This window comes from Gymnoscopelus braueri (assembly GCF_963280865.1).
Source record: "Gymnoscopelus braueri genome assembly, chromosome: 16".
NCBI classification, from domain to species: Eukaryota; Metazoa; Chordata; class Actinopteri; order Myctophiformes; family Myctophidae; genus Gymnoscopelus; species Gymnoscopelus braueri.
Genome location: NC_137616.1, coordinates 18,202,938 through 18,225,097, shown reverse-complemented (window position 1 = coordinate 18,225,097; position 22,160 = coordinate 18,202,938). Strand labels below are relative to the sequence as shown.

Genomic DNA, 22,160 nt, shown 5'->3' with positions numbered 1-22,160 from the left:
CTTATCGCCATGTCCCTCAGCAAGGATACCTTGCTCAGTCTCGATGGTCTCCATGGCAATAGATGGCAGCTCTTTTGCTTTGTTTAACCTCCATGCACACGGTTTCTGATCTTAAACAGTGGCAAATATCTGATAAAATGGCCTTTGGTTAGGCCAGTTTTAAATTGAATCTGTTCCAACGTTAAGTGGAAATACACATCATTTACGAATGATAGAACACTCATTCCCAATTATTCCTGAATAGGGTTTTTGATTGGTTGCTAAACACAGGTTTGTTCTCAGCTGTTTTTGATTGGGGTTCACAAAAGAACTGTCCTTAGCCAGTAGCTCCTTGTCTACTTGCAAAATTAACTCTATTTAGGAGTGAATGGAATGCACACCAGAATCAATAACACTCTGATAAAAGAAGCAAACTCGCTGTAATTTAAGCTGGAGGCTTCTAATGGGCTCTCCTCTGCCAAGAATCACTGTCCCACAACAATAGCAGTGTGGTGTTCAGAAGAGTTAACACACATACAGTATAAACACACTTGTGTGTGCGTGCGTGCACACACACATGCACATAGCATGTGCACATGCGCACACATACACAAGTACTTGCAGTATTCTCAATACTCAAACACATACAGTACGGTATACAAATACAAGCTAGAAGGAATGCGAGCACACAACTACAATCAAACATAAACGATAAGACAAACTTGACAGGTGCACGGCTCCAGAAATCCAATAATGAAGAGATTGATGCCAGCACTCACGATGTGTCCCTCTGGTACTTTTTTTTGTTTTACTTGTAGAGTAAAGAGGCACGAAGGCAATCAGGATGCGTTTCGCCTCTATGCTTTCATCAGCTAATGATGAAGGCATAGAGCTGAAACGCATCCTGATTGCCTTGTTGCCTCTTTACTTTTCAAGTAAAATAAAATAAGTACCTGAGGGACACATCGTGAGTGCTGGCATCAATCTCTTCATTAACGGTATACAAATCCAGACACAGAATAGCTGGTCTATTTAAAAAAATATATATATATTATACAATTTTCATATGCTTCTAAAATGAAGTTCCAATGTGTTATCCTTCACACCAACATTGTATGAGTCATAGCAGCACATCATGCTCACACACACACACACACACACACACACACACACACACACACACACACACACACACACACACACACACACACACACACACACACACACACACACACACACACACACAGATCTGCTATCTGCTTGTATTTGCACACACGGACACACACCGATGCTTTCACAAATGGTGGAACCAAACCAAGATTAGTTTGTGATATTGCATTTACATTTTTCATACACACATGTATCTATATGTACATTTGTACAAACTTATTTTTTGGTTAATTGGAACCACAAATTTGTCGCAGGACACAAACAAAGCATAGTCTGGCTCGTGTAGTCGCCAGTCTAACCTCATGTTCACATGGATTAAAGCTCTCAGTCGTCACAACATTTGGAAGCATGGTGCGCACTGAAAATAGACGATCTACAAGCTAGTATTGTGAGCTTGTAAATCAGCTATTTTCAGTTATTAGTTATTTTAAGATTAAAGAGTGGTCAAACTAACAATAGAATACAGTACATGTTCAGACGCATCTTCGTGCCGTGCTGCAAGCTTGTACATCTGCTATTTTTGAACATTTAAAAAAAAAATTGTAGACTGGGCCTCAGGTCATTGTGTGTGTGTGTGTGTGTGTGTGTGTGTGTGTCCATGCAGGAGGAACCTGCCAGGGGACAGGCAGAAGGCGCTGGACATCATGCTTCCCCTGGTAGAGTCTGAGGAGCAGGTGGCCTCAGACATCTACTGTCTGGTGGGACGCATTTACAAGGACATGTTCCTGGAGTCCCACTTCGCCGACACGCAGAGCCGAGACAGCGGCACGCTCTGGTGAGACCATTTACAATTTAGGCATTTAGCACACTGGTTCCCAAACTTTTTAGCTCGAGACCCAAAAGAGAAATTTGATGTCTCTCTAGGACCCAAGCTAGTGAAAATAGCAGATCTACAAGCTCACAAGTAGATCGGCTATGTTTCTGGTCTGTTCATTTCTCTCTCTCTCCAAACGCGCATGCACTTTTACTTTCGCTTCAGCTGGTAACCCTTTAGCTGGTCCCCATATGCCGGCGTATGCTGCCGAAAAATATCTGTTCACAACGTATCACATTGTGAACTTGGGAGATCAGATATTTTTGGAGAAGCTCTAGCAGATAGGAAATAGAAACAAGTAGGACATGAAGAACCCTTGCACATTTTGGAGATGTCTTACCAAATAGGCACCGTGAGGAAATTGAGAGAGGAAGAATCATTTTCATACAGCTGATGAAAAATTATAATACAACTTAAGGCAATCAAGTGTTATAGCTCTGAATAGAAATGTTGGACCTTTCCGTGGGGAAAGAAGGGAAGATAACACTGCCTGCCTGTTGCGCACAGCTCACCTTTATCTTAAAGGGAATGGCAGCCGATACTCTGATTGGTTTCATTAATGTAACGCCCAAACCACACCTACGGTATGACTAATTCGGGGCCGTTTAGCGCGTACCGCCTTGGTACAATGCACATTTTACCGTCCTCAAAATAGTAAACCATCGTTGACCACGCCTCCAAGACCTGCCAGTAATTAAGACGTGCGAAATAGGGCCCCTAGTCTTCATGGTGATGGGCCGGAACTTTACCCCTGCATGACCCAGATGCCCCCATATTCACACAACTTGTTTTGTCCTTCATAATATATGACTGAAATAAACCATTCATTCTTTATCCTTTTTTTTAAATTGATAAATGCTTAAAATGACGCTATTAATATAAAGGCACGGGTGGAGGCGGGACGTGCATTTGCATGTGCGCTGAAGTTTGTGGCTGGCTGCAATCAGCACAAAACGAACAGAGATTGTGTGAGACGGTGGCTACTAGCTTCTTCACTTTCCTCTCACCCCATCAGCATCGTTAACAAGCGTGCCTGTCATCCGGGCACAGTGAGGCACTCGGGAAGCTGTCAGAAGCTGACTCATAACATAAACCCACTAATTGCCTTCCTCCACTCAGTTCTTTTAAGGTTTCATATCTTTGTCAATTACACGTGACGTCTGTTTAGGAGAGGCTCCCATCTGGCTGTCGTTTTGAGTAATATTCACACCACCGCCCTCAGTGGAGCAGACTGCCCATTAAAATAAATTAAATGTCATGTTTTGCGAGTTTGCCTTGCCAGTGGCAAATCAATATGGCTGTAATTGTTATGACACTAAAACTGTTATTAAAGGACAGTGAGGGCCCCTTGAAGGGGTCCATTATTAGTTGAGGAGGCATGTGTTGGGGGGGTCTCAGAATGACGCATTTTCTGTTGATAACACAAGCGTTTTGCCCCTCTCTTTTCTAAGGTTTAAGAAAGGCTTTGAGTCAGAGCCGACACTGCACTCCGGCATAAACTACGCCGTGCTGCTCCTGGCAGCAGGACACCAATTCGACGCCTCTTTCGAGCTCCGCAAAGTGGGTAAGTGAGCAGCTGGTTTCCATGATTTCTATCATCCTTGAAGTCTTTGAGGTGTCTTTGTCGCCACTGCACAGAAGACGAGCTGTTCATTTCATTCATTCTTTTAACGTCTACTTGATGCTCTGTCCTACAACAGCATTATGGGCCTAAAATAGGCAATTATCGATTGCCTTTTTTCGTCATGAAGTATAAGTCTTGCTGAGAGACCTCCTCAATCAGTAATATCTACTCAGGTGATGAATATAGGTGGTAACTATGCAGGAACAAACCCTGCTCGTTATGACTCATATTCTTGCCAGGATGCCGGTGTGTGTGGCTGCTGTGCCGTGGAAGTTAACCCATTCAATCCGAGAACGCATCTGTGTCACTTTAGATTTCTTTGGCTATTCAAAAATAGCAGATATACAAGCTCATAGCGTGGCACTCGCCGCGCTATGAGCTTGTATATCTGCTATTTTTTAAAAGAAAATCGTGAAAATGTGTGCACATTTTTGAATATATATTGAATATATAATTCTTTGAATGAACATTTGTAACTCAAATCTTTGCTTCTGGGGATTCTACAAAATGTCTTCTAAATCCTAACAATAAAAAAAAAAGACTTACTGTATGTTGCTATTATCAGTGGTTCTCAAACTTTTTCATGTCAAGGGCCCCCAAAATGATATGTATTTGGCCGCTGACCCCCATCTCAAAATATGTTGTTCCAATTTGTGAAAATGTCATGATTTTATTTAAAAAATCGCTGATCTACAAGCTATGAGCTTGTATATCAGCTATTTTTAATAGCCAAAGTATAAAATAATGGTTAAAGTGGTTACACAGATGCGTTCCCGGTTTTAAATGGTTATTGTTGTTGTTTCAGGAGTGAAGCTGAGCAGTCTGCTTGGTAAAAAGGGTAGCCTGGACAAGCTGCAGAGCTACTGGGATGTGGGCTTCTTCTTGGGGGCCAGCATACTGGCCTGTGACAACACCAGGGTCATCCACGCCTCAGAGAAACTCTTCAAACTCAAAGCCCCCATTTGGTGAGGACGCACATTAGAGAACATTCGGTGTAATGCCCGACTGTAATGTGTCTGTGTACATTAATTTGTGTAATAACACTGATCTAAAGTGTGCTTGGTTTTTCCCCGGATGTCCCCGGTTTCTTCTTTGGCTAAGGTCTTGTGGTCCCCATGTTCCATTCTTCTGCACTGTTAAATCCTGAGTGTCACGTTAACTCTGAGACCGAACAAATGGAAAAATCAAGTATTTGTAAAAAAACAAACATTTCACTTTCACTTGTTTGTATGACTAATAGTGAAAATAACTGATCAAAAGCTGAGCAACATGTCGCTTGGCAACACGTGGTGACTTGTAGATGATCTATTGGTGAATACATTTGGTGTAGAGAGAAAAAAGGAGCGGACCAACAAGTATAGCGCTGGGGGACCCCGGTCCACCACTGACATGCTTGCATGTTTTTCATTGTGCCTATCTGAACTGGAAGCAGAAGTTCTGTTGTGCTAGGCACCTTATGTGTCACTGTTATTTACAGAGACAGTCAGCTAAATTGACAATACATTTAATATATCTACCTCTCCAGTCTCTGTTGAATGTCTCTTTTCAATGAGAATGCACCCAGCAGGCCAACTTTGTTTCATTCCCAGACCCAAAAAATCTTCACGTGCGTGAGTGTAGCGCCCGTGCACCGCCAGTGAGAACAACTGCATTCATTAACATGGAGCGGAAAAAAAAACGTCTGTGCGCTTGGTGGGTTTCAAGCGTTATTCCCCCCTGCCCTCTCTCTGTCACTCTCACTCTCTCCCTCTCTCTGTGATCGGCTGCCTCCAGGTACCTGCGTTCTTTGGTGGAAACCATCTTGATCTACCAGCACTTCAAGAAGCCCGGCACGGAGCAGCCGGCCCCCAAGCAGGAGCTTGTGGACTTCTGGATGGACTTCCTGGTAGAAGCCACCAAGAAGGATGTCTCATCTGTCCGCTTCCCTGTAAGTGAGCCAGGACAATGACACTTAACTTAGAGCACAGCCGGGGCGCCCGCTGGCCTAGTGGTCCAGGCGCTTACCACATATACAGACATGCAAAAGTGTCACTTTTCAGCTACAGTCACCTTTTTGAACCCAAATAGGGCAATTGTGTGACACCTGACCCGAAAGAAAACAACATGTTGTCACCTTTTTCACCTCGGGGCTGTTTGCATGCCTGCATATAGGGCCCTATCTTGGGCGCCGCCTTACCCATTATCCCTGAACTTATTAGCCATTTTTTACTATTTTTTAAAACATTAAAAAATAGTTCAACTAGCCGATCTACACCGTCACGTTGTGAGATTGTAGATTGGCTATTTGAACTATTTGAAAATGTTTTTAAAGAATGGCAAAGAAGTTTAGGGATAATGGGTAAGGCGGCGCCAGAGATAGGGCCCACAGGCTCCAATCGAATCCCGATCCCGACAACCTTTACTGCGTGTCACTCCCCGTCTCTCTCTCCCTGTTTCCTGTCAATCTCCACTGGTAGAATAAAGGCAGAAAAAGCCCCCAAAATATGTATAAAAAAGAAAAGAAACTTAGAGCACAGCCGGTCCTGCAGCAGCGACCAGTCTCTAAAGACTGGCTGTACTAGGCCACCTCCCAGGTGGGGAAATGTGTTATTTGTGTGGCGAGGACGAAGCAGAATGGTACTGAAAAAGCCTACCTACCATTTATGTATAAATAAAGGTAAAATAATTATACAAATTGTCTGATGTTTTTCTCTCCCCAGGTGTTGATACTGGAGCCCACTAAAGTGTACCAGCCTTCATATTTGTCCATAAATAAGGATGTGGATGATAACATCGTGTCCATTTGGCACGTGGCTCCTGATGACAAGGTGGGTGTCTGGCTCATGAGATTAACATGATGCAAGAATTGAGAAAACATCCAAAGGGTTGCGAGTCTTGCGACTTACACAGACACTGACAAGATGACACAGCAGCACTGTTGTTTTTGTAACATGTCAGACTCTGTGAGTTCCTTGGTTGACCGGCTGTCAGTCTATTGCAGTGTTTTTCAACCTTTTTAATATCAAGGTCCATTATTTATTTGGCATTTGAGCCACGGACCACCATTTGATGAGATTTAGACTCTCAGACCTACTGTAAAACTTTGAATATTTTGTTATCGTTGGATAAGTATTCTGTCCACAATTCCATGCTATATTGATGTTGGTACCATAGGAGAGATTAACAGGCAAACGTTGATCAAAAGAACAATTCTTCTATATTCTGTAATTGTGTAGACTTCTTGTAAATTAAGTAATGCAGATGTTTAACATTAATTTAACTCTTGAGCGTAAAATGAAACCAAATGGAGCCTTTCATTTTACGCTCTCAAGAGTTAAAGATCTATAGGGGTCCATTACTGTAGATTACTCTCCATCATTTAGCTGGGGACCAGCTGGAACCTCCTCAAGGACCACTGGTGGTCCCCGGACCACTGGTTGAGAACCACTGGTCTATTGGAACATTACTTCTGTCTATGTGTGGATGTCCGTGATCAGTGCCTGAGTTTGGAGTAGCTGTCATTCTCAGTTCATGTTGTGTGGTCTGATCTCTCCTGCAGAGCAAGGGCATCCATGAGTGGAACTTCAGCGCAACATCCGTGCGAGGTGTCAGGTCAGTGGCATCCATCTTCACGTGCACACTCATACAATGCAACAGCTCACAGCTCGTCGCTTCGTGCCGCGCTGTGAGCTTGTAGATCTGCAAAATTTTTTTAAATCTCGAGAATGTTTGGAAGATTTTTTTATATTTTTGAATTATTTAACATAAATCTTCTCTTCTGGGGGGTCCCTGTCACAAAACATTTTCAGATGGGGGTCCGCGGCCAAATGCATTTCAATTTAGGGGTCCTTGACTTGAAAAAGTTTGAGAACCACTGCTGTAATGTGCCTGGAAAGTATGAAGCCTGAATGATTATATGAGCTTTCCTGATGATTCTCTCACAATACAAGGAGTCAATAGAAGAGAGCTCTAATATTGTGTGCTGTCTTAACTTAAAAAGAATGTGAGAACATTTTCAGTCATAGTGAGAGATTCCAAAAGCCTTCTTTATGCAGTTGTTAATGATCTCAGTGGGTGTCCCTGTAGGGTGATATGTCCACATTTACATGGGTGGGAGTGTGGGGTTGTGGCGTCTGTGTACACACCACAATCCTCAATAGGCTCTGCGTTCCGTGCGGTGTTACCGAATGACAGCATCGCAAATTGCGTTGGTTGTCGGAATCATATTAAGACAAGTCAATATTGTAGCCTAACCCGCTCCTGCCCCCTCCCCTCCCTTTCCCTCCCCTCTCTTCCCCTCCTACTCCTCTGTCCTCAGAGGAATTCAGTGGCAGAGAGCGTGGGGCCTCGCAGATCCGAAAGGGCCCCCGCGCAGACGTTGCTAGGGAACGTTTCGTTCTTGGTGCCTACTCGTCCCACAGTCAGTCAGTGGTGACACAATAGCGGCTCTAAAAGCAGCAGGCGAGAACACAGGAAACACTCTGTGCCTCAGCCGGCAAAGGCAGCCAACCAAGGCTGGCTGGCTGTGAAAGTCCTAGCAATCAATATGTTTACTTGCACACAAGAAACCAGGATGCTGCGAGTACCTGGTTTCTTGATGAATCACTTAAGCCCTATGTTATGCTTTGTCGTACGATGGTGTCAAAAATAGTTGGCTCCATTTGCAAACATTTTGTGCCAGGGACCCCTATAAGGACAGTGAGCAGAAGAATTAGAACTTGGGTGGGCAACGTTTTCAGGCACAAGATCACTTAGCCGTTTTCCAAGGCTGGCGTGATCATCCAGTGCTGGGCAGGGAAAACTACCACTGTTTTTATGTCGTATTATAGGCTGCTAATTAGAATAATACAAGCATGGAATAAGTCAATAATTTTGTAATAAACCCTAACAAAGAATGAGTCAATAATTTAATAGGAATAATTGAGGTAAGATCAATTGTGACTATCTGAGGAGAAAAGTGTTATGCACAATAATGGTTAATAATGGTTGTTTTTGATCAACTCAATTGATCACTTCAATAGACCAATCTGATCAGCTGATTGCGAATGCGGAAGGAGGCGTGGCGAAGCCGCGCCTCCGACCAAGTGGAGCTTACTATGTAAACGTGCTCGGGTTGTGTCTCTGCGTCTCTGTGTGCATGCACTGTGCACTCTGGCCCCCAGAGGGCGGCAGAGTGCAGGAATGAAAATGCACAACAGCACACACACACACACACACACACACACACACACACACACACACACACACACACACTTCTCTCCCCATCACGGTGACATAACACGGATTACAAGTCCGTAAATACACAATATTTCCGAGCTGCGTTCGCTTCCAGCGTTCGCGCGTCTTACTTGTAGATCAAAAAGAGGTGGTAGCCCGCCCCACTGTCTATTTATTAGACAGTGGTTTCAACATGAACTGGCAGACTTACTTGAAATATCGGAATGACTGTAATTTCCATGTCATATAAGCTCTTGTCCTCCAACGCCTGACTGTGTCCACTCATGCTCTGCAGCATCTCCAAGTTCGACGAGCGCAGTGCGTTCCTCTATGTGCTTCACAACTCTGAGGACTTCCAGATCTACTTCTGCACGGAGATGCACTGCAAAAGGTTTGTCTGTGTTTCTGTCTGTCTGTCTGTCTCGGCTGGCTGCCTCTGCACCTTGGCACCAACAGTGAATTTAGGACAGCATGGATCTGGGACATTTCCAAACTCCAATATGCAATTATGCTAGAAGCATAGCAGACGGCATTGTCGCCAGTGTAATAAATTGTGTGTGTGTGTGTGTGTGTGTGTTCCCCGCTACACCTGCCTGATCCGTCCCATCAGCCCTTTCTTTGTGTGATAACATTGTCCTCCTCGTCCACATGTTTGAAATTCACCAGCTCTTTCCGGTTGTTGTCCTGTAAGTGCCTCGCACATCAATCAGAGAAAGTGTGCCTGTGTTTGTTTGTTTCTGGGGCTGCCCGGCCACGCAGGGCAGGACTGAACGTTCAGGTTGGCGTACGTACAGTATGTTTTGGGCTCACATCAAAGGCTCTCGATATACCAAGCAATCTTCGTTTCTACTCTCACCTATGGTCATGAAGTGTAGGTCACGACCGAAAGAATAAGATTGCGGATACAAGCGGCCAAAATGAGTTTTCTCAGGGTGGTCACCCTATCCCCTTGGGGATAGGGGGATAGGGTGAGAAGTTCAGTCATCCGTGAGAGACTCATCCGTAGAACCGCTGCTCCTTGACTTGGAAAGGAGCCAGCTTAAATGGTTCAGGCATCTAGTACGGATGCCTCCCGAGCGTCTCCCTAGAGAGGTCCTCGCTGCACGTCCCACTGGGAGGAAACCCCATGGCAGACCAAGGACCAGATGGGGGGATTATATCTCCACACTGGCCTTGGAACGCCTCGGGATCCCCCAGGAGGAAGTTGCCAATGTTGCTCTGGAAAGGGAAGTCTGGAGCTCTCTGTTGGAACGTGACCCGATTCCGGATAAGCGGTTGAAGATGGATGGATGGATCAAAGGAACAGTACTTCCAGTGTGAATGAATACTGTCTGAGAGAGTCAAGTGAGGCACGCAATTTGGGATCCTTTAGGATTTTAACGATTTCGGTTCTTTAACCGTTCCTTCTTAACGGTCCGATTCCTTAACGATGACCTTCAACGATACATTTTATTTATTTATTTTAATATATTTGGCCTTCATTATCATTTTTGATAAACACAAATTCAATCATACTTACAGTATTGCATACATATTATTGTAGTGGTTCTCAAAGTGAAGTCCAGAGACCCTCTAGGTTACTTGAGGTGGTTCCAAATGGATCCTTACAGGTCTATAACTCTGAGAGTGTACAAATAGGGCCATTTGGTTCCATTTGTACACTCTCAGAGTTATGGTGGTCCTTGAAATTAAAACGTTTGAGAACCACTGGTATTGTAATTGTATAGCAGACGTGAAGTCCACATACCAGCTCTGACAGTGTGATAAAACCGGATCCAGATCCGGATCCCAGCCTTAGTTGTGATGTTGGCTGTTGTAGCTCCCCCAAAACCTGAGAGTGAGAGACGTAGAGAAACGGAAATTAAGGGACAGGGTTTTGACAGCTTGTGTAGACCTATTGAACCACTCAAGCGGCTAAGCCCTATACAATATACGTCCTATGATGCACTGAGAAAATTGCCGATCTAAAAGCTCACAAGACATCGCATTGCAGCACCTGTGAACTGCTATTTTTTTCAGCTATTTTCACTATGTGGGGGAGAAAGAAATTAATTCTGGCTATGATGAGTTAATGACGAGCCCGAAATAGGGACGGCAGATTGAAAGTGAACAACTCTTCGGTATAAGAGCGTCAGCCAAACAGTTAAACTGTAGGTATTGTAATAATGAAGACTGAGAGGTTCAATTTGGATCACACTTGTTTACCCAGCACTGTTCTGTGACATGGAAGTAGCCTAGAGGCACAGGCACTTAAGTTACACCTATTACTGTCACGCACTCCTCAACCGATGGAGGCCCTGTCATCTTGGCTTACTAGAAAGATGCTCTGGATAGGAGCCCCCCACTACAGTGGAATGGTGGAATCTAGGGGTGCAGTGGTTAATCAAACTAATCTATTTAATCGATGAAAACTAAATAATCGATTTAGAATAAAATAATAAATTTTAGGAGAAAATATAGAAATTTAGTTCTTCTTTTCAAAACTTTCAAGAAATTGTAAAAATACAGAACATGGCAGATAAGCTCTACGCTATAAGCTCACAACAAGTTGCAATGCGGCGCGTTGTGAGCTTGTAGATCTGGTAAGTAAGGTTCGATGAAGTAAGTTTCGATGTTTCGTGTTCATTCGCTATTCGCTGTTATATACTCTCTCTCTCTCTCTCTCTCTCTCTCTCTCTCTCTCTCTCTATATATATATATATATATATATATATATATATATATATATATATATATATATATATATATATATATATATATATGTATACATATATATATAATATATATATACACACAATATCGCTAATTGCAGCCCTAGTGAAATGCAATGTATGGTAGTTGGCAACATAGTGGCTTTGTGCAGGCTTATGTTTATGTTGCATGGGATTAACAACTGTTTATTTACTGACTGTCACCGTGGCTGTGCTCCATTAGGTTCTGTGACCTGGTCAACAGCATAACGGAGGAGTCCTGGAAAGGCCCGGAAGAGGGGGAGTGTGACACAGACGCCTTAGAGGTATGGAGGGGGGGGGGGGTATGATTCATTGTCTCTTCATTTCCTCTACAGAACTGATTTGGCTATATAAAGTTATAGAGGGTTGGGCAACCTTTTCAGTCACGTGATCACGTAGCTGTTTTCCAAAGCTGTCGTGATCACCCAGTGCAGGACAGTGGAAACCACCATTGTGTTTATGTCTTATTTTAAGCTGCTAAATAGATTAATATAAGCATGTAGAATAAGTCAATAATTTTATATTAAAACCTAACAAAGAATGAGTCAATAACTGAATATGAATATTCCCCAGAACTGTCTTGGGAGAAACATTTTATGCATACAATAAACAATAATGGCACCTCAATAGCCCAATCTGATCAAAAAGAGGTGGTTGTCCACCCCTCTTATAGATTATTAAAGGCTTTTTCCGTCAATTGACATTGAGAAATTAACTCATTGTTCATTATCTTAAAAGGAGGCCATTTATACTGTACTGTACTGTGTGAATAATTACAGCCTAACACATCATACCCTTCATGTTTGGTTGTCCCTTTGCAGAGTACAGCTGGTCCTTTTGTTCGTGTATCACATTTCAGTGTGTGCTGCTGTGTTACTACACGTGTTGTCTCTAATGTAATCGTCATCATCGCCACCAGTTCACTGCACAAGAACTGTACTTTGGTGAACATAGCAATTATTTATCCCACTCTACTGAAGGGAAGGACACGCACTGTCAACTAATGTAGTAAAAACGAAGGCCTTTTTTTTACTAAGAAAAAGAAAAACAAACATACACAGTTGTAGCGGAACAGAGTTTAAGCATCAGTTGTAATAATAACGCATAACAATAACGCATTCCTTAACCACTTAAACCCTAATGACCGGAGTCTCTCAGGGCTCTATACTAGTGTCTTTTCTGTTTCCTGTTATTGTGGGGAAAGCTTTCGCAGAAAATAGCAGATCGACAAGGTCACAGCGTCGCAGCACAATACAGATGATGGGGTTTAAGTGGTTAAACAGTGTTGTCAAGGTACTGGAATAAAAACCACCTGAGGTGGTGTTTTTTTCCTTTTCTTTCTTTTTTTTCTTTGTCCCATTTGTCCTCCTGGCACGGCAGTCACACAGACGCACATGTGAGCTCACAAGTAGACTCAGCCGGAGTGGAGCCTGGCTGCACGTTCCTCATTGTCTTCTCTGAGGTGCCACAGAGAAGAACAGGGGCAGGTGGAAACACCTGCTGGGGCATTCACCTGGCCTCCGCCGCAGTGCCGCGAGGGGAAAAGAAAAAGAGCGGCTAATTATGCAAAACAATGACACACCCTGTTCCCGTTGAGAGTGTGCGGTGCAGATCAAATGTCCCCCAATGGATTATTTTCTCCCCTTATGGAGCCATTAGAAATGTTGCCGTGTTTGATCTGTGGGCGAGCCGTGTCGAGCTAAAACCTGGCCGTCCAATCAGATGATTGTCTCTAATCTCTGGTCTCCCATTATGTGCGAGTCCCCTCCCGCCCCCGTCGTCCACTGTCCCCAAACCATGTGTGCTAGCCACTATGGTCTCTGTCAACATTAGTCATACGCTCTCCGATAGGAAATGGACTGTTGTCACTGGAGCCGTGCCAGCGTTGAGGACGAATCAAGTAGCTGTAATGGGTTTACAGTAATCTCCTTGACAGTAATCTGATTACAAAGTGATTACTTGTCATTATGTATGTTGTAAAACACTACATTTTTTTTATTTTTTATTTTATTTTTTCCCCCCCACTTTCAACCTGGCAACCCGTCACGATGCAACGAGTTGTGAGCTTGTGGATTGTCTATTTTCGCTATTGTCATGACAAAGTACAGCATAGGACTTAAGTGGTTAATTGGGTGATTACTCAGAAACATGTTTGAAGGAAAAACATTTACAGTGTGATATTATTGACATCAAAATAGCTTTATATGAAATAATGAGCTGATTGAAATCATTGTCCATGATATGCAGTCTGTAAAATGTAGAAAAGTGCTGCATTACTCTGTACTAGATTACGCATAGATTAGGGACAAACTACATGAAGTTACATGTAACAGGAGATTGTGTTGCTGATTGTCAATTGAATGAAGCAGGTAAATGTTGCATTGTGAAAGTAACCTTCCCTTCTACCATTTTTATTAAACATCTACCCAGTTGCAAGGACATAATTTTTTTTTTTAGTTTTAAGAATAACCTGGATTTAAACTGGAATGATCTCTCCTCTATCATTGCAACTATACAAATTGCTGCCCTGTGCTTGCTTGTTGTCTCAGCAGTATGACTATGAGTACGATGAGCATGGAGAGAGGGTGGTGCTGGGAAAAGGCACTTTTGGAGTTGTGTACGCGGGGCGAGACCTCAGCAACCAGGTGCGACTGGCCATCAAAGAGATACCAGAGAGAGACAGTCGGTGAGTATCCTCGCTGGGCCTTTGTCTCCAAATGAAGCTCCCTGCATTTAGTTTAACTTCTCACGCTGTAATTTCCTCAGTGTAATTTAACTATCAACTGAACCGAAGGACTTTGTAAATGCTATGTGGGAGAGTGTTGACGTAGGCATTTGATGTTTTATTTTTGTTCTTTCCCCATACAAACAGCAAATTGCAGGTTCAATAACAGGTTTCTGAGCTGCTGCTGAATGTTAATGTGCCCAGTTAGTCAGTGCTAAAGCTACGTAAATGGAATTGAAGCAAGCTGCTGCCTTCTTCACTGAAAGATGATTGACAGCAGGCTTTCGTCTCTGTGAGACAGTGATTGACAGCGGAGCCCTGTGGTCTCTCACTCTTGTTTTTTTTTGGGGGCGCTCACATGGCATGTGTGCGTTCCCCTGACTCTCGACAGCCACACATCCAGCTGAGCGAGTGACTTGGCAGTGAAGAAAAAAGCACCAAAAAAAATATGGGTCGCCTAGCAACTACCACAAGCTGGTAGCCTTGTGCTCCCTCCGCTGTTCCTCCTCGAGATACTTGTCTCCTCATTGTTCCGCCCACTCGTCTCTAATTACGAGACACCTTCACAGACGACACGATTCTAACACCTCGCATTGTTCCACTAATCACATCAAAGAAAGTCATGTTGTTGTTGTTTTTGTGCGTGTTCAGGGTACTGTGACTTCGACATGCACAATACATAAGTGGCACTCCAAATCTCACAATAGAGTGTCTGATTCAATTGAAGGACAAACACACCATGTCTGTGAAATTCATAGACGCACACTCTATCTGCCACGTGCGCTGGCAGTGCACATGGCCTCTATGTAATGAAGTTTCACCCCCCTTCCTTATGTAATGAAGTTTTCCCCCTTCCTTTTTCAATCAGAGTCTTGAAGGGTACTGTGGACTCAACAATTGATGTTGTTAGCAGCCATTAGGGGTGCAACAGTTAATCTAGCTAATCGATCATTTCTTTTTCTCTTTTTTAAATACATTAGCAAACACAGCGAAAATAGCAGATCTACAAGCTTGCAATGCATTGCGATGTGTCACGTTGTGAGCTTGTAGATTGCGTGGCTATTTTTGCGTGACACCATTTATTTTCCCTTCCTCAGGTATTCTCAGCCCCTTCACGAGGAGATTGCGCTTCACAAGCATCTGAAACACAAGAACATTGTGCAGTACCTGGGCTCCATCAGCGAGAACGGATTCATTAAGATCTTCATGGAGCAGGTGCCTGGAGGTGAGGGATCCCGTTGGTCTTCATTCATATCTCCATTGGTCTTTGTTAGCCACTTTCAACCTGGGGTTCCCATTTTGGGCATTATAGCCGTTTCAATGGATTAGTCACCCCATGGAGACTTGAATTCTAACAAAAAACAGTGCATCCCTACTAAGACTGAGGCCCAAGGTTGCATGGCTCCCAAAAGATTGATACATATTTTAATAAATGATATTTAAAAAATGTAGTAGTGAGGAATCAAAAACAATCTCGTTTTCAGTTGAATCCTTCTAACCTACAGTATGCCATTCACAAGGTGTAAATCATGGCGGAACCTTGTAGAACAGCGTTATTAAATATGTATACACCCAGTAAACTGTCTACCGTTTACTGGGCAGTTCTGTTTTCTCAGCTCCATGAAGGTGATGATTAAAGTGCATTTCACAGCTTTCAACAATCAACACTGTATGTAGACCTTTTTTACAGGCAGTACTGTGAACATCACCGCCTCCACTGATGCCACATTATGTACTTCAAAATTGTTCACATTATAAACCTTTTACAAACACCTTTTCATATCACTGATATTGTCATCGCTATGCAATGTGCATCGCTATGCAATGTGTTGTGATCTTATATTTTTGAGGAGTTTTGAAAAGGGCTTAAAGGAGAATTCCGGAAAAATTAAGTGTTATCTTTGATGTCTCGTTACTCACCTACCGATGTGAAAAGTAGCGTTCTTTTTTTTCATATATTCCCCTGTCGTCATTTTTTAAACCCCCTCCGTTGTCATAATGGGAGCGCGTGGCTAAGGGAAATTCGTCTATTATAACCGACGCAAAGTTGTTTTTTTCACTACTAGTATTCATAGTAGAGTCTCATGATAGTCAAACATGCGTTGAAACTATCTGCGAGGCTGCCGTCAATGGCGAACGATTTAACACTGGTTGCTTGTTTCCAGATTCTGGCAACACGAGTTGCCAGGTTCTGGAAGAAACAAGCAACCAGTGTTAAATCGTTCGCCATTGACGGCAGCCTCGCAGATAGTTTCAACGCATGTTTGACTATCATGAGACTCTACTATGAATACTAGTAGTGAAAAAAACAACTTTGCGTCGGTTATAATAGACGAATTTCCCTTAGCCACGCGCTCCCATTATGACAACGGAGGGGGTTTAAAAAATGACGACAGGGGAATATATGAAAAAAAAGAATGCTACTTTTCACATCGGTAGGTGAGTAACGAGACATCAAAGATAACACTTAATTTGTCCGGAATTCTCCTTTAAGACTGAACATGCAGCAACGGATCCGTCAATCTCAGCGCTGTACAGAGAGTTTTAACGTTATACACGGAGCCTGTGTCACAGTGAGGGAGGAATTAAATAAGCTGTGAATATACATGTAAGGACACTTTGAACTGTCTAGTGCAGTGTTACCCAAACATACAGTAGGGCTGCGACACATTTCGGGTGACGGACCTTGTTTTATGAGTCATTATTAAATATCCTGTTTTTTTTCCCCATGATTTTGTGAGAAATAAAACAAAAAACATTTCAAAAAATTACGAACGTAGCGATTTTTTTTTCGTTTGCATCTCAAGCTGAAAAAGTTTGGGAAACCCTGGTCTAGTGAATACTGTCAGTGGCCCTAAATTGCTGCTACATCACGAGAAAGGGCAAAATGTATCGTCCATCCCACTGATCGTCACTGTACATGCAATGTCCTGCTTTTGTCCAGGGAGTCTGTCGGCGCTGCTCAGATCGAAGTGGGGTCCTCTGAAGAACAACGAATCCACCATCGGCTTCTACACCAGGCAGATCCTGGAGGGTCTCAAATACCTGCATGACAACCAGATCGCACACAGGGACATCAAGGTGATCTTAAGAGCAATGTTTGTTCTGTTTCAGTGGCCTCCACTCTCCTCCCTGTGTGGTCAAGGAGAAGGTGTGCGTTACTGCACAAGATGAGGAGCCCTGGGTGTTCTGTAAGGACAACTGTGTCCCAATAGCTGATGCAGCTGCATATTACAGCTGAACATTGCAGCTGTATGGCAACATTCATGAGTTTGACTTGCATCCCAGACAGCCGTCATGGCTTCCCCTTATTGTTAGCAGTGCTTCCTCTGTGACCTTATGAAGCTTGGGGGCTCATTTAACTAATTTCAGGTGTGGTTCCACATCTGTTCCTGTTTCATTCCACGTTATGGTTCTAGTACACATTTGCAGTGGTAAAAAAAACAATATTGCACTTTGGATACTTGATCATAATAAAAACAGTAGTCACTCCTCCCTACTCACAAAGACTGCATCTCCTATGTTTCCCGGGTCTAAATATTGGCAAAATTATACCGTATTTTGAAAAATGTGTGCTGTAGCGCAGCACCACAATGTATTGTGGGGAAACACTATTGCTTAGTTAGCCACATGAACCCTAGCGGTCCTATTCTGGGGGTGAACATTCACCAAAAATAGCCGCGGATTGGCTATTTTCGGCAAAGAGGGGGAAAAATTAGGGTGCCTAGTATAGACCCCTGGGGTACTCCGGTCAGTGAAGTACTGTTTATAGGGTTTAAGTGGCTAGTTAGGTAAGATGTAAGAGCCATAATAAACCTCACTGATTACATTCCCATCACAGCCAGTCATTAGGGTCAATAGACTCTTTATGCGGCCACCGCACGGCTCCAACTTCTGCCTGATTTAACAACGCTGTCATATAAATGACTGCAGTGCCTATTCACGTAAATGTTAATCACTTTGTTTTGGTTGAGAGGCTGTCATCCCACTGAGGGATGTGTTACAACAACCTGCTATCTGCATCTGTTGATTTACAGCCTTCCAGAATATGCAGTACCTCATAATCCTTGGATTTAGATAAGGAAATGATGGAAGCTTTTGTATCTTCATATTTTATATATTTAAACAGATATTTTAACCACTTAAATGTGATATACTTAATTGACCAGAGGTCCCCTAGTGGTCTATACTTGGTTCCCTCTTATTTTCTCTGTACACCAAATCTCTTTGCTGAAATTGCCAATCTACGAGTTGTGAGCTTGTAGATCTGCTATGGTCATCTATTATGACATGCTCATGGATGCGAGGGTTCATTTGGTTAATATATTTTAATAGAATACTGTATATTATATTTGTATTTCTTTCATTATTTGTTTTTTTAGACCTCAACTGAGTTTGGTAAATGTGTGCAGTGATTCTTACTGCTCTGCGTGCCGTGAATAGATCCTGAATGATCCGTTCTCATGAACCCCTTTTGTTATTCACAGGGTGACAATGTTCTCATCAACACTTACAGCGGTGTCCTGAAGATTTCTGATTTTGGCACATCCAAGAGGCTGGCGGGGATCAACCCCTGCACTGAGACCTTTACTGGTAAGAAGGGCTGTCATCATCCTGTCATTTTAGTTGCTGATTCATTATCAAACAAATAATTGTGATTAATAATGTAATTGTGTTTTTGGCATTGAACATACAAATTACATTTCTGCTTGCCTTTTAAGCTTTGTGAACAGAAATTGCACAAATAACTCAAATACGCAAGCCTTTTACTGAAATATAAGAAGTTTACCGGCAAAAATAGTACATATACTAATCTTTTACTTCAACCAATTTTCCCCAAATCAGGGAAATAGCTGATCTACAAGCTCACAATGCTTCGTGATGTTGTGAGCTTGTAGATCTGCTATTTCTACTATTTCTGAAAACATTAGAAGGTCAATGATGTGGAAATAATGATCGAAATATGACATTTCTATTTATTTCATCCAGCATTTCTAACAATTCTAGCAATTATTCAAAATAATTGCGATGAGCTCAAATTGTGTTCATGACAATGATGTAATAATTGTGACAAGCACTGTTTGACTGACAGACTCAACTACAGACTTACTGGCTGACTTGACTGACTGACTCATCTCATTTCTATTCTTAGCCTTCCTCTTTCCTTGCATGCAAATTGTTGTTGTGCGTGAGACTCTTGAGATGTCCATGGTTGGAATGTTTCATATTGGTGTTGATGAACAAGAGATTACTTCACACTGTAGTCCCGAAACATTCTTTCTGCTGATGCAGAGGTCGTTCCCATAGAAACCCTTAACGCCTGATTTATACTTAGTTACGCGCCGGTGTCTTGCACTGAAAATAGTTGACCTACAAGCTCACAAACGCATCGCAGCGTGACTCGTTGTGAGCTTGTACATCGGCTATATTCAGGGCCAGACACAATGCACAGCCTAGTATAAATCGGGCTTCACGTGTGTTTGTGGCCGTCACTATTTTGGAGGAGCAAAATCCAGGCTCGGCTCACTAGCCTGTGAGCGATACATCTGAGAATAGCCCGCCGCTGCTATTCAGAGCGCCACCTGGCACGGTGTGAGCTTGCGCTGAGCTCAGGAGGACCAGTTTAAGCCTTTGTGTGATGTTGGCACGGCAGCGGCCAATCACAGCTGAGGACGACCCGTTGCTTGGGACCACCTGATTGGAACAGACAGGTAGTCATCCTGAACCCTGGAGCCCTGTCAGGAAACGTGCCTGCTTCCACCTCGTCTTTTAATAGCGCAGGCCTGCCTACACTACAGTGCGTTTGTGTCACAGGGAGTTTGAACACAGTCTCGCTTCTGAAATACCGCATTTTCTGCATGCTATTATTAGAACAAAGGACCCCTTTCAAGACAGCTAGCTCCTACAAATGTTGCTATGTACTATATTGTGATTACCCAACCTCACAGAGAGAGTCTCTGCAGCATTGCTCCACCAAAACCGGGGGCCAAGTTAAACCTCTTATAACCCGATCGGTCATTTATGAGAAGTGTGTCATCACCTCACAGAAACTGGAGCAACTTGGAATTTGCAGTAATGTTTTTTTTTTGTGGTGCACCTAACCTCAATGCCTTACTCCTATATAAAGATGATGACATTGTTACTGAACCTGGCCACTGTTATTGTTTGTACAATGCTGGTATTTTATTTCTGCGTCCAATTTGTTTTGTCCTTTTGTCTGTTTTTTCCTCTCTCAGGCACACTGCAGTACATGGCCCCTGAGATTATAGACAAGGGCCCCCGGGGCTATGGCAAACCAGCAGACATCTGGTCTCTTGGCTGCACCATCATAGAGATGGCTACTGGGAAACCGCCTTTCTATGAGCTAGGAGAACCACAGGCAGCTATGTTCAAGGTCAGTGGACAGACGCCATCTACTGTATGCTATAAGCTGTATTTTATTAGGTTATGCTATTGTGATTGTAAAGCACTTTGGGTCAACTTCTGTTGTTTTTAAACGTGCTATATAAATAAAGGTGACTTGACTTGACTAAAGCAGTGATTCTCAACTTTTTTTATTTCAAGGAGCTCCAATTTGATGTGCATTAGGCATTTGTGTTAGAATATATATATGTATCTGTTATTTGCAAGAGGAGGGACTATAAAGATCTGTGCTATACAGGTTGTGGTGGGGGCAGAATCCTTTTCCATCCCCCCCTTCCAACGGTCTAATGTTTACCCCGAAACATCACAGCACTAAGATACATTTCTCTGTAGCTTGCATGAAGCACTTAGGTTTGGCTGTGGGTCTGACATGCCAAGCTACCCAATTATTAATACACCCACACAGTTAGCTCCTTCACCCTCCATACAGTACACTACATTGTCCATACTTTTCCTTTTTCCCTGTCTGCTTAACCACACGAACCCTAGCGTCCCTATTCTGGGCATGTCACGATAGGCAAACAATCAGCCTAAATAGCTGCAATGCGTTTTGAGCTTATAGATCGGCTATTTTCACCAATTTGGTGTAGAGGGAAAAAAGGAGGGGAACAAGTATAGACCCCTCGGGGACAAAGTATATAGGGTTTAAGTGGTTAGTATAGGCTGCCACATGTGTAATACGCAGTGCCCTTGGGTCTGTGCAGATCACACTGCATGCACCTGTAAGCACATGCTGTTGTTGTCCCCGCCTGCATGGATGTCATCTGTTTGAACACAAAACAGGCAGGCTTATGGACCACCACAAAGAGTTGTTGATCATACACAGAGACATACATCATACAGACACACATATACGCTTGGAACCCACCAAAAAGCGATACAGTATACACACTCTGTTGTCTTTTCCCACAGTTACTATGTGCACGTGACTGTTTCCTTTGAAATTTTGACACACCCGTTTTTCCACACAGAAATGTAATACATTGTTGTTAGCCATGTGCAGCCCATTAAAAAACGTTAAGAATTCTTAGGAGTGGTTTGTGGAGAGTTACAACGCTCATGTCAAAAAGCCCCCGGACTATGGAATTTTCCGTACACTGAATCAAATGGCGTGTGATTTCAGATGCCTAGGCGGCTCCTGTTACCAAAAGGCCGTTCCCTATGGAAAACCACCCGCCCTGAAATTCTCAGCCGGCTTTTTGCTCCGGGTCCTTGACGTATGCATCAGGACCCAAATAGTATATTGGGAAATACAATATTCCTTTCATGTGGTGGCTGTTTATGGCGAGTGGTGTCGGAGTAGCTTGTGTCCTACTTTTAGGCTGTTAGTTGAGAAACATTGTCTTAGACTGGGGCAGAGCTAGGAGTCTTGTGAGGACAGTCACGTGGGGTACTGCTGTTTCATACACCAGTGGTTCTCAACGTGAGGTCCGGGGACCCCCCAAGGGTCATTGAGGATTTTCCAGGCGGTCCCCATTTACGGTAAATGGTTGGTGG

At 43.2% G+C, this 22,160-nt stretch overlaps 1 protein-coding gene across 2 annotated transcripts in view; it reads left to right on the top strand.

The window, feature by feature from the left end:
* map3k5 (mitogen-activated protein kinase kinase kinase 5) overlaps window positions 1-22,160 on the top strand; it is a 66,039-nt gene that overhangs the window by 32,051 nt on the left and 11,828 nt on the right. The window contains exons 7-19 of one of the 2 annotated variants that reach the window (XM_080453740.1): window positions 1,754-1,924; window positions 3,415-3,527; window positions 4,393-4,552; window positions 5,361-5,514; window positions 6,287-6,394; window positions 7,126-7,178; window positions 9,079-9,174; window positions 11,718-11,799; window positions 14,068-14,201; window positions 15,338-15,465; window positions 17,185-17,321; window positions 18,728-18,833; window positions 20,477-20,634. In XM_080453740.1, the coding sequence (XP_080309866.1) occupies window positions 1,754-1,924; window positions 3,415-3,527; window positions 4,393-4,552; window positions 5,361-5,514; window positions 6,287-6,394; window positions 7,126-7,178; window positions 9,079-9,174; window positions 11,718-11,799; window positions 14,068-14,201; window positions 15,338-15,465; window positions 17,185-17,321; window positions 18,728-18,833; window positions 20,477-20,634 (1,600 nt within the window). Of the gene's footprint in view, window positions 1-1,753; window positions 1,925-3,414; window positions 3,528-4,392; window positions 4,553-5,360; window positions 5,515-6,286; window positions 6,395-7,125; window positions 7,179-9,078; window positions 9,175-11,717; window positions 11,800-14,064; window positions 14,202-15,337; window positions 15,466-17,184; window positions 17,322-18,727; window positions 18,834-20,476; window positions 20,635-22,160 lie in introns of both variants that reach the window. The other variant, XM_080453739.1, reaches the window with a different exon arrangement.